Source organism: Urocitellus parryii, chromosome 1, assembly GCF_045843805.1.
Source record: "Urocitellus parryii isolate mUroPar1 chromosome 1, mUroPar1.hap1, whole genome shotgun sequence".
In the NCBI taxonomy this organism is placed as follows: Eukaryota; Metazoa; Chordata; class Mammalia; order Rodentia; family Sciuridae; genus Urocitellus; species Urocitellus parryii.
In genome coordinates this window covers 125779990-125797300 of record NC_135531.1, presented here as the reverse complement: position 1 = coordinate 125797300, position 17311 = coordinate 125779990, and the positions used below count along the sequence as shown (strand labels likewise).

Sequence of the window (17311 nt, the reverse complement as noted above, 5' to 3'; positions counted from 1 at the left end):
GGCCTTATCTTTGTACAAAGCAGGGATCCAATATGGAAGGAAAATTTTTTTGGTATATACATTCCTTTTAGGACTGGATTCACATCAGAAAAAAAATGTTTTTTTTTTTTTTAAACCAAAACCAAAAGCCTACAGGAATGCCCCCAACAACCTTTCCAAAACAAACTCATTCTTCCTAATACAGAGAGATGCGTTTCTAAGTCACTAATTAACTCCACATTCTGCTCAGCTGGATGCACTGAAGGAATGAGACGTTTTGGGGGGCTCTGGGGGGTTCTGACCTGGCAGTCAGTCGACATGACCCAAATCGGCCAAAATGCAAATCACAGGCTGTGACACCGTCCTAGTCAAGGGCCAGGGCGGGGGCTCAGACGCACCCAGGCGGAACCAGACTCACCGTAGGTGAAGTAGGCCACTTCCGGCGGAAGTGAGACGTTGTGCAGCGTGTCGTCCTGCACGTACTGGTCCACGTACAGCTGGGCCTCGCTGGCCTTCAGGAAGGCCATGAACCGTGCGGTGAAGGAGGCCACGAAGATGGACAGCATCCCGAAATCCAGGAGGTTCCACAGGTGCAGCACGTACTCCCGCGGCCCCTCCTCCCAGATTTCTTTACATTCCGACCAGATCATTCCTGCAGGAGGGGGAGAAGGCCAGGCCCGGTTTTCAGATCCTTTGGCATTTGTGACCACCAGAGGGCACGGAGGGAACCGGGATACGAAAGAAAATGTCAACTCTTTGGCGCTAGGAATGTTGATGGCCAGAAGCAAATGGAAATGTGCCTTCAAAGAAAGGCTTAGAATCAGGAGATCCTCAGATTGGGAGAACACCTCACTGGTCCCTGTCCTTACAGACAATCCCCTTTTTTTGGAAGAGAGAAAAGAGTTCTTAACTATTGATAGTTTATTGGAGGCATAATAGGGGAAATATGGTTGCTGGCATTTACACATGGTAGACGTCTTAAGGGATCATTCCAGTCATTGATTAAATATAGGGAAACTGAATCTAGGAATTTCTTAAGGTACCATATATGACCCAAAACCCAGTTTTCCTAATTTACAGACTAAAATGCTTTCCTCTATATTTCTGTAACTGTTTCAATGAGCTTTAGTATGTGGTTATTAGGTGTTTTTTTTTTTTTTTTTTTTTTGGTACCAGGAATTGAACCAAGGGATGCTTAACCACTGAGCCACATCCTCAGCCCTTTATTTTTTATTTTGAGACAGTCTCTTTAAGTTGCTTAGGGCCTTGATAAATTGCTGGGGATGACTTTGAACTTGCCATCCTCCTGCCCCAGCCTGTCAAGTTTCTGAGATTTCTGACATGAAACCCACCTAGCAGTTATTAGTTATTAAAAAAAACAATTAGGGGCTGGGATTGTGGCTCAGCGGTAGAGCGCTGGCCTAGCACAAGCGGGACCCGGGTTCGATTCTCAGCACCACATAAAAATAAAGGCATTGTGTTGTGTCCATCTACAAAAAAAAAAAAAAAAGATTCTCTCTCTTAAAAAAAAAATTAGTTTTTACTTTTCAAAAAATAATTTATTGGATTTTAAAGGCATAAACTATGTTAATATTTCCCCCATCCCTCTTCCAGTTCAGCCTTGTGAGGTGGCATGGGCTAATACTTTGGTGGGTATTCTTTTAGATCTGCACTAATAAAAACTATAGCTGCTTTGCAAATGTGTCTCAGGTGACTATCTTTCTACTTCTTAAGAGCCTCAAAGCTGAATTCCCACCCTGTGGAGACTGCTGTTAGTGACTATCTTGCCAGTGGCAGAAATACCAACTATCCCAAGCTGGCCTCCCTATTCTTCCCATCCTCACTTTGTCCCTTCATTGCCCAGTCTCTCTACTGCATCTCTGACTCCTCTGGCTGTCATCAGTGATCACAGCAGTTCTGCACATCCTCCTCTGGTAGACTCTCAGATCCTTCCTGCCCTTTTAATTTTCAACTCCATTCTCTTACCTCATGAAGTACAGGTCACATCATGGTTAACTTTCCTTTTCAAACACCTGCAATGTAGTCCTTATTTAACATCCAAATTCCAAAGCTAGACTGTTGAACCTTTCGATCTTCCTCTATCTCCATACATTCTGCACTCCAGCAGACCAGGTCTACCCATCAGTCTTCAAGAGTTCCACCCCCAGTCATTTGCTTATGTACTTTTCTTCCTTTTCCCTACACCTCAGATGCAAGCACATTGACAGATACATCACAATACAGTGGGCTTTGAGAATTCAGCTGCTGAAAAGCTGGGAGTCAAAGATGATGCTTGAGCAAACAGAGGATGATGGTGGCTCTACCCTGGCCAGAGTATGACTGACTTGGTCATAGGCCCAATTCTCGGTGTGTGTGAGTGATGAGCTGATTGCCTATACTCTTCTGGGATTCTGTCCAGGAACTGTTTTTGTCAGAATTTTTCCTTTTTATGGTGGAAATGGCCCATGAAATAAAAAGAATTGAAATGTTTTTCTAAGCAAAAAATAATTTGAGAGCAGCTGTTTAGAGAAGAGTCATGGCTTTGTGTGCTGAAGATCAAATTGGAGTTCCCACAATAGGAAATATCCCAAAACACTGCAGGTCTGTTTACAAGACTTCCCCTAACCCCTGCCTCCATCCCTCTCCATCCCTCCACCCTGCTTTAACAAAGCTACTTCTAAAGCATACCCTCTCAAAATTTGCATGATAAATCAATGAAGTCATAATTTTCTTAAAACACTGAAATATATTTTCATTTTGCCTGTTCAAATAGGTATTTTAAAAATGTTATTAGAAAAACCATTACAGGCTGGAAAATGTTTATTGCTTTCCTCTACCTCCAAATTAAAATTCCTAATGTTTTAGTGAAATTGCTTTTAGCTGGGCCTTAGGAGAATCACAGACTATCACTTAGAGCGATTGGCTTTAATTTAGGAAATCCTGGGTTCAGATTATAGCTTCAACATTTAATGACAGAGTGACTTTTGATAAATCCCTGGATTTGCTATGGGACCTCAGATTTTATATTTGTAAAATGAATGAATTGAGATTTTGGAGTAACTTCAAACACTTAAAAGCTCTTTGAATCTGAAATGCAAATTATGTACAGAAAACTGACTTTCCTGATGGGTAGAGTAACACCTCATTGGGCATTGCAAATCACTTTCTCCATGGTCAAATGTCTGCGTCAGTTTTCCTAGATTTATGTATTAACTTACCCAGACTAATTTAAATTATTCCAAGGCTATAAGTAAAAGTAACAGGCCCAAGTGTTTGAGCAGCACAAACGCTTAATGAAAAAAGAAATGTGTGAAATTAACTACTTTAGTGAGTGAAATGAGGCCCCCTACTTCCAAGTTGCCAAGGGTAGTTTAGGATTTGATACAGGAGCTGAGCCTCAGGGTTTTTTGCCTCCAGCATGCCAATCAAAGTATCCAGAGCCCAAGGGTTCAAGGGCTGTGGATACTGGGCTCTTGAGCCAAATTCTCATCACTTAGAGATGCCTAGAGCTCAGAGAACAAGGTCAGAGATAATTAAGAAGGGGGCCTGGCCAAGGAATAAGCTGGGACTTGCCAGGAAGCCTCGGGGGAAATGAGTAGCTTGATGTAGATAGCTTCTGAGTAATGGCCTGCAGGCTGTGGAGATGGAGTCTGACAGCTAAAAAAGCATTCACTTCCATCCAGGCTCAGATGGCATTCAGAAGGGCTCCCCCTTCGAAGTCCTGTGAGGCTTAAATATGCCCAGTCTTTAAATGGTCATTGCTTCCAGGTGTTCCTCTTCTCCATCTCAGGGCCCCACATTTGCTTTTCTGTTCCCTCAGGCCAATTTCTTATCATTGGTCCAGGATAGGGATGTTCTGTGAACTCATAGGAGGGCAAATATGCCTGGGAGTTCTGTATCCACAGGCCCTAATATCCAAGCACTTTCTCAATAACCAGTCCTTTGAAAAACTTTGATCTCAGAAATTTTCAGGGTTTAAAAATGTCCTAAGAAAATTCCTTCTCTTTTTTGTCTTCTTTTCTAATTATAGTAGCCATCAATTATTGAGTTCCTTCTAGGTACCAGGTCCTGTGCTAAGCACTTTATAAACACTGCATCTTCATACTAGTTGAATAGATAGTACTATCATTATCTCCACTCTATACGTGAGGAAACTCATATATAAAGGTGGCAAGTGAGTTGTGTAAAGTCACACAGGCAGTCCAGGTTTCTTGTTGCCCACTGTGCCGACTCTACTATGCCTTTCACTAAGTACAAGCTTACCCTGATGGGTCAGGAACTCACTTATCCATGGACCAGATGTTGACTTTCACTTCTTTGCCAGGCGCCATTCTGGGGATGCAACAATCAACATAATGGTAGTCTTTTGTAACAGTGGTTGACTTTAATTCTTTGAATATAGCCCTTGCCATTCTGCCATGGCATCTCATTTTTAGACTGGACATGTTTTGTTCTTTTCCTTTCTCCCTGCTCCTCTCTAATCTCTCCCCATGCCTAATTTAGCTTCTGGGAAACTGATTCACCTTTCTTCCCCATTTTAGGCAGATTTATCTGTCCTTGAGTACACATCCACCATAGGAGCAAAGTAATCTAGACTTTGGGGATTGCACTAGAAATCTCAGAAATGACTGTCTCCCAAATTAACAAGTGAATTAACAGAGGACACATGTAATGTAGCCATTTAATCACCTCTTTGAAAGGCCCTGTTCCTGCTGATCAGCAGAATTGCTGTCTCTAGGACAAGAGTCCACTGTGTTTCTCCTTTGCTAAGTAAGAAATAAAACTTCTTTTTCCTCAAATCTGTGTCCTTGTTATTGGATTGGCATTGGGGACAAGGACTGAGCTTTTGGTAACATTTTCATAGTAATTTAAGTCTAGTGCTGGAGACAGATGTGTCCACAGGTCACAGTGCTATAGGGTGACAGATGTTGTAATGGAAAATGTTCAGGAAAGTCAACATTACAGTCATATGACCTTGGCATACCATATATCCATTGACTCAGTGAAGGTGTGAGTTCATGAAGGGGGTGACACTTAGGATGAGGGACAAGTGGTTGACTAGGTGAAAGGGCAAGGGCTGGCAAAATGTTCCAGGTGGTGGCCATAGACATAAGGGGGAGTAGGTCTTTCCAGGGAACTGAGGTGCTCCATAGGATTCAAGGGTCAGGCAGTAGCTACAGGTGAGGTTACTGAAAAGCTCTCTTTTAGGCAGTGCTAAGGAGACTGGAGTTCATTCTGAGTGCCTGGGAAGCCCCTAAATGTGATTCGCAGGGCAGCCACATGGTCTGGCTTTCTGGAACGAACCTTGGAAAGTTGTTTGGGATATTTTGTTAGGAAAACTTACCCAGATGTAAGTGGAGACTGTTAAAATAACTCAGTGCTCATGACTTTATAGTTTTACTCTTGGTCAAGCCTAAGTGTGTGATTTTGGAGCTAAGATGTAGCACTGCCCTCAGAGTTTATAATCCTAGGTGGGTTCAGGAGAGGCAATAGCTAGACTTTCACGTTTTACAGATGTGGAAACTGAAGTCCAGAGAGGCAAGGCCACTAAAGAGAGGGGGACACAGTCAGGACTGGGTTTCCTGACACCTGGTCCCAAGCTCATTCCCTTAACACTTTATTTATTTATTTATTTATTTATTTATTTATTTATTTATTTTTGCTACTGAACTGGACATTTGTATCTCATTCCAATTGAGTGTTCAGTACTATAGCATCTGTTTAAGAAGACATTGCCAGTTTTCCTAGGAGATTGGGGCAGAGTGAAATGATTCTATTCCTGTATGGAGGAATCACATGCATTAGGAGAGGTTTCCTGACCTCCAAGCCTGTAATGACTTTCTGGGAACTACTAACATTTTATATACTCCCCTGATGAGAGTCTCTAGAGATACATGCTCCAGTTGAGAAGCTTATTATAAGCTCTTCAACTACTCTAGAGTCACTGTGTGTAATCAGGTAATAAACATAGGCCACTGATGTTGGGCATTCTTCAGGCTGGAAGGAGTGATAGTCTCTGGTTCACTTCGTACTCTGCAAAGCCACTCATTTGATAGTTCTACAGAATATACGTGCCTACCAGTAAATTTGTCCTTCCTTCCTCAGTCATGCTTCTTACTTGACATCCTTGATGTTATGTCCTCCTGGGTTTTCTTCTACCCTGCTGGCTATATATTCTTAGTCTCTGTTGGCCTTAACCTCTCCATCCCATGCTTTAAATATCTTGGGTTGACAGAAGTTTCTAAAATTCTGCTGATAACCAGGAAAAGCATTTGGAGTGAAGGAAGAACATATTTCTAATTGGGTTTAACTCTCCTGTGAAATGATACAGCAGAAGAGGAATAATCTATATGCTCAATAGGAGGAGGCTGGGGAGTATGGTAGAGTATTGCACTCTATTTGGCCACTGAAAGAGGTCACTGAGAAAATTAAATGTCCATATGGAGAGAGGACTACGGTTAAACAGAAGATGACAAGAGCAGTTGCAAATCTGTATGACTGCAGAAATAATAACATTAATTTAGACAAGAAACAAAGAGCATACATATAGTCTTGTCAGAGATGGTAACTATTATGAAGAAAATCAGAGAAGGGAGGAAAAACAGAAGAGGAGGAAGTAGAGTAGGGAGACTTGCAATTTTAAACAGGTTGATTCAAAAAAGACCTCATTTTCAGAAGGGGGATTTTTGAGCAAAGACCTGAGGATGTAAGGGAGTGACCCCCACAGCTCCCTGCAGGAGGAACTCGCCAGGCACAGGGGCCAAGCCTGGGCAGGACTTCTGAGGCAGAAGCAGTGAGGCAAGGAGACGGGTGGGCCTAAGACAGGGTGAGTGAGAGGAAGTGTGGTGGGAGGAACCATAGAGATGGGGCAGAGAGCTGAGGGCATTATAGGCCGTGTGATAACACTAGTTGTCACACTGAGGCAGATGGGAAACTACTGAAGAGGTAGAGTGACAAGATTTGAGTATCTTTTAAGTGGATCACTTTAGCTCTTGTGCAGAGAACAGACTGAGGCATGGGAGTGGGAAGGGAAGAAACTGGGAGACTTGGATAAGGTCATTCACCTTCCTTTTCACCTTATCAGAGAAGGGGGATAAGTGTACCTGCTCCTATCTGCTTAATTACTCTGAGAGGGTGAAATGTGAACAGAGATCTGAAGGAAAAGAGGAAGCAGGTCATGCTGTTACTTATTCAACATACCTCTCTCAATCAGAGGCATTTGTTACTAATTGGATGTATGAAGACATTAAGAAATTATTATCCATCCCTGCATGGAGCAGTTTGGACTTGTTGGGTCCTAAGCTTCTCTTCAGCTCTAGAGTTGATTATGGCAAAGAGGGAACAATGACTCGGGTCTTTTCATAACCAGTCTGTATGAAGTACTACACTTATGAGTGTGATATGTCGTGGGGAGAGAGGTCTGTGGAGTTGTCTTTCTAACTGATTCAAGGCTTTCCTAGCAGCGTCTGGGAACAGAATTCTAAGATGCCATCAGCAGGGGCCTGGTACAACTTTATGCTCTGCTACTTCTGAGCAGAGAGTGGATTAGATGTTAGATCTCACAATGGACCAGCAAAAAGAGTCTTCTGTATGAACACAAAGGTTATCTCTTAAAATTCATCATGATTATTTTTGTCATAATTAAAGAGCTCCAGAAGATATTTAGAACAAGATAATACTAGTCCTATTTATAGTTGCTTCCTTAGTACCTGACATAGTGCTTAATAACTAAATGCTTAATGCAAATGCTTAATAACTAAAACATACTTATTGAGAAAAAAATGGATAAAATAAAAAACATCAGAAAAGAACATCTACATGTTCCCACCACTGCATCCCAACACACCATCTGCACTATGCCTTCACCCTCCCTCCTGTTACAATAAATGAAGGGTCTATGTTCCTGGTAAGGCCAAGTCCTCTACTTGGACACTGGATCTCATTGCTCCACCTGTTCAGAAACTTTGCTTCCAAAGCTGATGGTCCATCCTTAGATCTCATGTTATTTGATCCATCAGTAGTATCTGACATAAAGGATCACTCCCTGGTTCATAGTTACTTCTGGGTCACCACTCTCTTGGTTATCCTTTTACCTCATCTCTTTTTCTGGATACTTCTCATCTTTCCATACCTAAACCACTGGATTTATCCTTAGTTCATCTGTCTATATTCAAAGTGAAGGTGATCTCATATAATTTATGTAAATATACCGGTATGTCCAATTTTTTTGTTTCCAGACTCATTTCTCCTCTGAACTTCAGACATATATATCCATTTGTTACTTGATGTTTACTCTTAAATGTCTAATACATAGATCTCAAGCTGAAGTCTTGATTTCCATTTCTCTTCCCTATCCAAACTGATTTTTGTCTGGCCCTATCTTAGTAAATGGCTTTGTGCTATCCCATTGCTTGAGCTAAAATACTTGGAATTGTCTTTGCTCTCTTTATTTCATATCCCACATATAATACAATAGTAAATATTATTGGATTTTACCTTCAAAATATAATCACCATCTTCTGCCCTCTTACATTAACCATTTACTATTTACCAATTGCAGTGGCTTCCTAACTGGTCTGTTGCTTCTGCTATTTGTCCCACAATCATCTGTTCTTAACACAGCAGTCACTGACTCTTTACTGAATTCACATGATGTTATTTCTGTGCCCAGAATTCTGCAAAGCTCTTCTCCTGCCTTCATCTCTACTTTTCTCCTCTGTATTTATGTACTCTAGCCACATTAGTCTGCTTGATGTTCTTTGAGCATGTCCAGCTTGTTTTGGATTCTAGGCTTTAACATATACTGTTCCTTCTGCCTAGAATGCTTTTCACCTTATCAGAGAAGGGGGATAAGTGTACCTGCTCCTATCTGCTTAATTACTCTGAGAGGGTGAAATGTGAACAGAGATCTGAAGGAAAAGAGGAAGCAGGTCATGCTGTTACTTATTCAACATACCTCTCTCAATCAGAGGCATTTGTTACTAATTGGATGTATGAAGACATTAAGAAATTATTATATTTCTTTTAAGTTTGATAATGTTTTTCTGGTTATGCTTTCAAAAAAGCATCCTGATTTCTGTTACCAGCCACTCTGGAATACAGAAGAAAAAAAGAAAGAATTATTTTCAGACATTGGAGACAGCATAAGTCTGTTATTCCTAAGTAATGGGAACCATGAGGTAAGTCATATGAGGACACTGGCTGTCTTTCTGGAAGCACATTCCAGTCTGCCATGCATAGGAGGGGGCCCAGAAACACAGCAGGCAGTCTCCTTGAGTGAAGAGGCTGAGATTAGAGCTCAGGCAGAGCTCCAGAGAGAAGGGTACTGTGCAAACACAAGCAAGCAAGCAAGCCAATCAACAAAACCCCCTGAAGGAAACAAACAAAAAATTCCAGAAATTTAAAGAATTTGAATGTTCTTGAATAATAAGTCATAAAAACAAAGAGTGGATTCCACAGACAACAGTCAGGGAGCTATAAGTTGGACAATTTCTAGAGCTCTGATCATAAGAGCTGAGAGTCTTTACTGACCACCAGGACTTTCAGTAGAAAGACCTCAGAAGTGAATCTCCATTATACAAAGGTAAACAATCCTTAGCTTCTCCAGATCCACTCTAAGAAGGAATGGAAATGAATGAAAATGATGTGCAAATATCCTTTCAGAATAAAGTAAAACACTCTTTAATCTTTTCCCCTTGTAGTGTACTAAGGATTGAACCCAGGACCTCACACATGCCTGGCAGTGCTCCTCCACTGGGCTACACTGCAGCCCCACTCTTTAATGGAAGACAATTGCTATGATTGAGTATGGTTCAAAACTCACATGATCCCCAGTGTGTTGGGAGATGGGGCCCCATGTTAGGTGTTTGGGTTATGGGGTCCTCATGAGTGAACTGATGCTTTCTCATATGAGTGGATTCTTGCTCTGTGGGACTGGAATAGGTACTGTGAGAGTGAAGTTTTATAAAAGTGACGTTGCTCCTAGTGTTTTCTCTCCTTCGTGCATGCCCACTTGCCCTTCCACTTTCCACCACAAGTTGACACAGCACAAGGCTGTCAAGCAGATGCAGCTGCCTTATCTTGGACTTCCTAGCCTCCAAAGGTGTGAACCAAAATAAACCTCTTACACAAATAATGAGAAAATGTTACCCTCTAAATTGTAGATTTATATTTATTATCAAGATTTTAGGTATTTGCAATAACAAAAATATCTTTTAAACTATACAATTTTATATCCTTTTTTTAGAAGCAGAACTTGATTTCCTAAGGCTTTCAAGAGACATTTTTAAATGATCAAAATAAGGTTTCCCATGAAAACCACTTTACAATCATTTTAAATATATTTTTAATGAAAAATACTTAACAAATTTTTTCCCAAACATTTCCTTTCAAAATTGGGAGTTATTTTACAAGCCTGTGCATTTTAAACACTAGCTCACATAAAAGCTGACTTTGACTTTCTTGTTGGTCATCCACTTGCTATTTTGTCTGCCAAGAGTATATTCATGAGGAGAGGTTGAGTTCAGAAATCAGTTTAATAATGGCCTATTATAATTGAAGGGGGGGGGACAAAAGAAAGAGCAACTTGCTTACCTAAGACCCACTTCATGATGAGCATTTCTGTCCAGGAGAACTGTGTAGTTTTCACTCTGAAGATCTGTTTTGGGTAGTCTGTGAAGGTTTCATTGGGCAGGGTTTTAACACCTTCAAATCGGTCGGATGCATTTACCACTAACAGTCCCAAGAAGATTGTAAAAGAAACTGCATGGGCTACAAACTTCATGAAAGGGCTCCTCAGGGTTCGTCCTAGCTGAAAACAAAATGTGCACAAGATGTGTTAAACTGGCAGCTCTAGGTGGGTGTAGGTCTTTCTTTAAAACATTGATTTCATCAAACCAGAGTTTAACCAGAGAATCTTCCATCTTAGACAGACTACTAACTGAGCCCAGACAGTGTTTTCTCTTATATAAATGTGAGATGCTGCTTGACCAAATCTATTTAATACTGACCTCATTTTTTTCCTATTTAACAGTCTTAGAGGGGCTAATAGAAAGGAATGGAACACATTGATGTGTCATCATGTTACATCTGATTGCACAGATACTCTTGTCTGCATGGATAGGATTTTTATGTCCTTCAGATCTGGGAAAAAATAATATGTCTGAATAGAATGTACAATTTCAAAAGATATATTTGAGGTATGCTCTTTTGCTGTTTAATTAGGATTTATGCTTAGATAGTTTTCAACCTTTCTTCTATCTTGATAAACATTTTAAAAATCTATATATTTCCTGCCAGGTACTGCTTTAACTGTGTTCCCACAAAATTAGACATTAAACACTTTCATTGATAATTATGCATATTTTAAAATTCTCTTTTGATTTAATTTTAAACTTAGGTATTATTTTCTTTCCATACAAGTAGAACTTTATTTTTTCCTGCTTTCAAAAATTCTAACTTTACTATGGCATATTTATAGAACATAGACTATGCTATTATTTTAAAATTTATTGAAGTTTTTGTTATGGCCTAGTGTTAATTCTTCATTCCACATGAGTCTGAAATAGTCCAAAATTTGCCCTATTTGGGAGCAAGTTTTGGTCACATTTTCTCAGATCTCAGGGCATCCCATCCAAAGATCACTTAGATCTTTGAGGGCTAAATTAAGGGCTATACATTGAGTCCTTGCTGAATCCCTATTAATAAACTTACTTGGGTCTCTTCCTGGTCACTGTTGTCATCCTCATTTAAGCACCAAACCTTAGCCCCTATCCAGGTACGGTGATAAGACAAGAGCTAAGAGGGAAATATTTTCTGAAGCTCAGCTCCTTCTCCAGAGAAGATATTCAGTTATAATCTGTGACTGATTAATTGATGTTCACACTCTGCCTCATTCAGGAGTCCTAGAGTGAAATGTCACCCAGGAGCTAGAGTATTGGTACAACAGAAAATCAATTACAGGGGCTTATCTAGGTAAAATTTTCCTAATTATGACTATGTTCAACATAGCATTTGTAAATCAGATGCCCTGATAATGTTCTTTAAATGTGCTTCAGTATGATAATCATCTCCTTTTAATTCTAGTCTTTTGTATAACATGATTTATTATGAGTCCGATGACATAGAACTATCAACTGCAATATATATATGTTTTATATATATATATATATATATATATATATATATATATATATATATATATATATATATTTGTACTGCAAATTGAACTCAGGAGCACTCAGCAACTGAGGCATATCCCCAACCCTATTTCATATTTTATTTAGAGACAGGGTCTCATTGAGTTGCTTAGTGCCTTGCTTTTGCTGAGGCTGGCTTTGAACTTGTGATCTTCCTGCCTCAGCCTCCCAAGCTGCTGGGTTTACAAGCATGAACCACCATGCCCAGCCCTGCAATATTTTTAAGAAGCTGCTTTTATCTATAAAAAAACCCTGTATCTCAGATCCAGACAAAGGGAATCCCTGATAGTGTTAGAAGTTACTTAAGTTCACATGCATATTATTGTATGATATTTGAAATAACTTCAGAAATGTAAAGAGTTGCTTAGCTGATAATCAAAGGCCCACAAACATCTTACAAATGAAATTTGTATAAACTGTAATGTTTATCTTTGTTATTTACAAAAATAGAGACTGTAGTATAGTTTTGGTAATAGGCAGATGTACTAATTTCAGAAGGCAGAAACTAAATGAAAGGACTAATAAAAATATCTCACATAAATTCAGTAAAAATATGAATCAATTCAAGTCTCATTTTATTTATATGATATTAAATATCCATTTTGAAATTCTCAGCATTTTAGCTAATAATGTTGGCATCTTGGAGCCCCATTTCCCAATCAGGACTGTGGAATATTTTGGTGTACCCAGGAGATATCCTTAAATAGTCTTCACATTGTTTCTTATTATTGTGTCACAACCTCATTCAGTACATAGTAATAATGGAAGATATAAAAAGACCTTAGGAGGAGAGTGGGAGAGGGAGGGAGAGGGCAAGGTATCCCTGTATCTTGTATATCACAACAGATTCACAGGAATGTCAGAAAAAGATGGGACACTTGGACATAGACACAGCTCTTAAGGGATTGTCAGCCAATTTTCCTGACCCTTTGTCTATGGACTCTACATGGTGTCTTCTATTGATCTGGGGTACACCTTTCCATCTTCTCATCCAAGTGAAGCATCTGATTAAATATATTTGTGACTAAATCCAAGCTGACCTTGGGATTCCCTAGAAGACCTTGGTACTAGAGATTTACATTCCCTTTGTTACCTCTTTCAAGTTGGTATCCTATGGCAGAAGATGAGTGTGTATAAATCATTAGTGCAAAATGTAATAAAAAAAAAACTGATAACGCCCTGTGGTGATTTGGAAGGTTACCCTGGGCTCAGTTCCCACTTGATCTAGGTCATAGTGAAGAAATGTGAGACTAGGAATTGATTTCTTTTTGTTTTTCTGGGACAAATGCATCTTTTTAACTGATAAAATTTTGACAAAGGTCAGATAAAATACAGTTATTTTAGTGGCTTTCTTTTTCTTTCTGTGTAAAATTTCTTATTTTACACATTAAGACAATTTTTGAAGTAAATTACTCTTGGAAAAAATGTTCCCCTTCACAAGACCATCAGATGAGCCAAAAGAAAAAAAAATTCAACTAATATGTGCCAACAGCTTTTAGTTATGGAATCATTAAAACTGGGTCAGGTCACAGCTTTTAAAATGGATGTTAGAGCTTTGGCAAATGTAGTTGTCCATTCCGCCTGCAGTGCAGAACCTGTGAGTCTGACAACGTGCTAAAAGCAGCTTAGGACCTTATGAGCGGAGGACATCACAGAAGATACACGTCTGTAGAATCTAGTCTCTGGCTTGCCTCAGACTTTCTGGGCACTATTCTTTTACTCTGAGAAATATATGAATTTGAGAGCAACTGAGTAGTGCCCTTGAATTGGTTCCAAACAAGTTACATTCACAGATCCTCAGGGATGGGCACCTGCATTTACTGGTTGGCATAACTTTGTTCCATGCCACTGGACTGTTGACCTTAACCACTAGCACTTAACCACTTAAGCACCTGGTGGTCTGAGGGTCTCCTATGCCAAGAAAGTAACCTATGACCATGGTTTCAGTAGATTGCAAGGAGAAATGTTTCCTGTACCTCTTTCTAGTCTTATACCACCAGAGTCTCCCTCACCAAATGTCAACCTCAGTTTCAGCCAGATGCCAATGGTCCTAAGCTCAGTTTATAAGGGCTCAGTTTATAAGTTGGAAAGTTGAACAGATGCAAACTTTGGAATCATTCCAAAAAGAAACATACTTCTTTAAAGTCTAGTTGTTCTAAATATTATAAAGATCCTGGTTAAATTACTGGTAGATTCCTCAATATGCTTCTTCTAAATTCTTATTCAAAATGTCTAACCTAGGGATCAGGAATCTCCCCTTTTGAGGGGAGTATTCATTTAGGCATCTCTAATCAGAATATACACACATTTTAATGTGAAGTCACAGTTTGTTCTGTGGGCTGAAGAGGTGCTCAGTGATAATGGAATTTACACGGTGAGACTTTTAATGAAAGGAAAGGAAAGGATAGAGTTTGTCCTTTAGAGGTTTTCTTTTCTCCTTTCTAGACAAGTCCTTCCAGCTCTAACATTCCAAATCAAGTCTTAGGTTAAGATGTGAACAGTAGGCATTGAAAGTCATAATACTGTTGATGTAACCAGAGAATTATGTGCGTGCATGTGTGTGTGTACATGTGTGTGTATATGTAGTGGCTATGGGCATATTTCTGGAGTCAGAGATCCCAGTTCTCAATCACAGCTCCATAGGTTTTTGGCAAGTTGCTTAAACTAGTGTCTTAGTTTCTTCAGTAAAATGGAGACAAAAATAGTACCTCCTGCACAGGATTGATGCAAGCAATGAATTATGTAATGTGTAATGTGTGTATAGTGTATCTCAACAGGTGGCCCTGAGCAGCTCAGGGAATCCCCTCAAGGGAAACTTAAAAGAGACCTGACTAACTCTTGAAAAGCTCACATTAAAGGATTCACAAAAAATCAAACCCATACAGAGTTCTTCTATGCTTATGCCGTGAGCCTATTTGCGGTACCATCCATGTGCAACATGATCACTAAAGGTGATGAAAATAAAACAGAGTACAAGAGTTGGTCCTTTCCTTCAAAGTTGTTGCTTTCCTAGTGGGAGAGATACAGGCCAAAAACTGTGGTAGGAACTATGTGGAGAGATGAGGAGTAATGTTGTGGGACTCAGACTGGGCTCAGTATAAAAGTGACCAGCCTCTGGAATTCTTAAGTCCTATCCCAGCAGAGTGGACTATCCTTTTGGACTGAGGGGTAGAAGTATTATTGGTGTTAGAACAGCAGTTCTCTATTGCTTGGCACAAATTTCCCTCCATGGCTACCATTCAAAAACTTGTATTGTGATTTTTCTGTAATTTTTCTGTTATCTTCCTGGTATGAGTGAATGTTGGGTAGAGGCCTTTGGAGTCACTGTCCTCTCTTACTTGGGTGCTAGAACATGTGGTTTTAAGTATAGATCTTTAAAAGCTGCTTGCTTATTCATGCCTTTCTCACTAGAATTTCTTGTTTGGGACTGTGGAGGGGGATGATGACAAACACTTAGATATGCCTTTAAGCAAGAGTTATGTGGCAGTAAGGATAAGATTGCACACTACAAAGATAACAGGTCAAATTCTAAAGTTGTTTTCAGCTCTCCCTTCCTGATTTCTGGGAATAATTTTAGGGATAGCTAAATAGCTAAGGTATGGCAATGGAGAGAGTAGCTTTTCCTGTCATAAAATTTTAGAATCAGAACTTGTGCAAGTCTCAGTATTTTCATTGTGCTGATTTCTGCCCCAGTCTACATGCAGTTGAGACACTGAATCCTTGAGGATGACTGTTATTCTTTCAGCTCTGAGACTTTAAGCAAACAATCTAAATTGTAAATCAGAATGAAAGAGCAAAGGATGGAGAATAGGCTAATCAGCCATTAAGGCCCTTTGGCCTTGGGGCTTTTGTTGAGAGGATAGAGAACTCTCTAGGAAAAAATGTCTAACTACACACATCCATGTGATTAGGAACTCACTGTTCTCCCAGCAGCCTGTCAACCATGTTGGTAATATAATTGAGAAATGATAAATAAAACAAAATCACTATCTTTTCTTGACCCTGACAAACCTGTCCCATGCTTTATGTGTGCACCTATCACCATATGTACTCATCTGTGACTTGGTTACCCTCTTCAACCAACATTAATAAACTGGCTCCTGTTGACATTCTTAGTTTTATACCCCCCTTATTTAACTGCCTTTCTTAGGGACCCTCAGGAACTTAAAAGAATATAAAAATAGAGTTGACAGCCTTGAGAATCTAATAGGAAATAAATAATGAGTTAATCTTGGCAGGCTAATCAAGTAATTTTGTTGTTCCTAATAGTTCCTAAATTAGAACTGAAACTATTAGGAAGTAAATGCACCATTAAGTTGAAAACAGAAATTCCAACATTTGCTGGATATTGATGGACATCAGCCAGTTGATGAAATTTGGCAGTAGCGGTTTATAAATATATTTGTAAAAAATATCAAGGTCTATTTTCTTAGATGGAGGTGTAATAATATTAAAACATGGAATCCCTGGAATGCACTGTATTTTTCATGAAACTACAGAAATAGACATAATGGCAATGACCCCATTGGGAAGAGGAATACCAGCCCATTAGCAGACTTCTTCACCATGCCTTCCTCCTGGGAAGACATGGTCTTCTGCACATCAGGAGTCTTCAGAGAGGGCTGGTTTTGTCACACGCTAGATGTGACCTCTCTGTAATTCCCAGTAATAACTTGAAAAGACTTCTTTCTAAGTGGTGAAAGGAAAAACTAAAAATATCTTCACTGTTTCATCTGTCCTTTGGCTGCCTCAGAGCATGTTCGAAAAGCTCTTTAATGAGGCAATCTTTCCTTGTTATGAACGATGCCACCAAGAGTCATCTTAATACCACAGATGAAGACTTGTCACTCAGCCATCAACATGCCCCAACCCCTGCATTGAGCTCAGACCTGATTCTACAAAGTACACAGAAATGACAAGTGCCTTAATGATCAGCCCATGTTTATCTTGAGTGCTTTAAATTTTAGTCTAACTGGAAGTTTTGGGAGCATCAAATATCAATAAGATAAGTATTTGAACAAAGGAGAGAAAGCCCCAGTCATGGGCCCAAACTTTCCTGAAATAATTTCCTCCAGAATGTTCCAGTAGACATTCTACAGATCTGACCCTTATCCCCTTTATGGTGGTATCAGTTT

At 39.6% G+C, this 17311-nt stretch overlaps 1 protein-coding gene across 1 annotated transcript in view; it reads right to left on the bottom strand.

The window, feature by feature from the left end:
• Positions 1-17311, bottom strand: part of Trpc7 (transient receptor potential cation channel subfamily C member 7) — a 147466-nt gene that overhangs the window by 35349 nt on the left and 94806 nt on the right. Inside the window, exons 6-7 of the mRNA XM_077798310.1 lie at positions 10573-10789; positions 398-631 (exon numbers count right to left, since the gene is read on the bottom strand). Coding sequence (XP_077654436.1) covers positions 398-631; positions 10573-10789 — 451 coding nt within the window. The remainder of the gene's footprint in view (positions 1-397; positions 632-10572; positions 10790-17311) is intronic.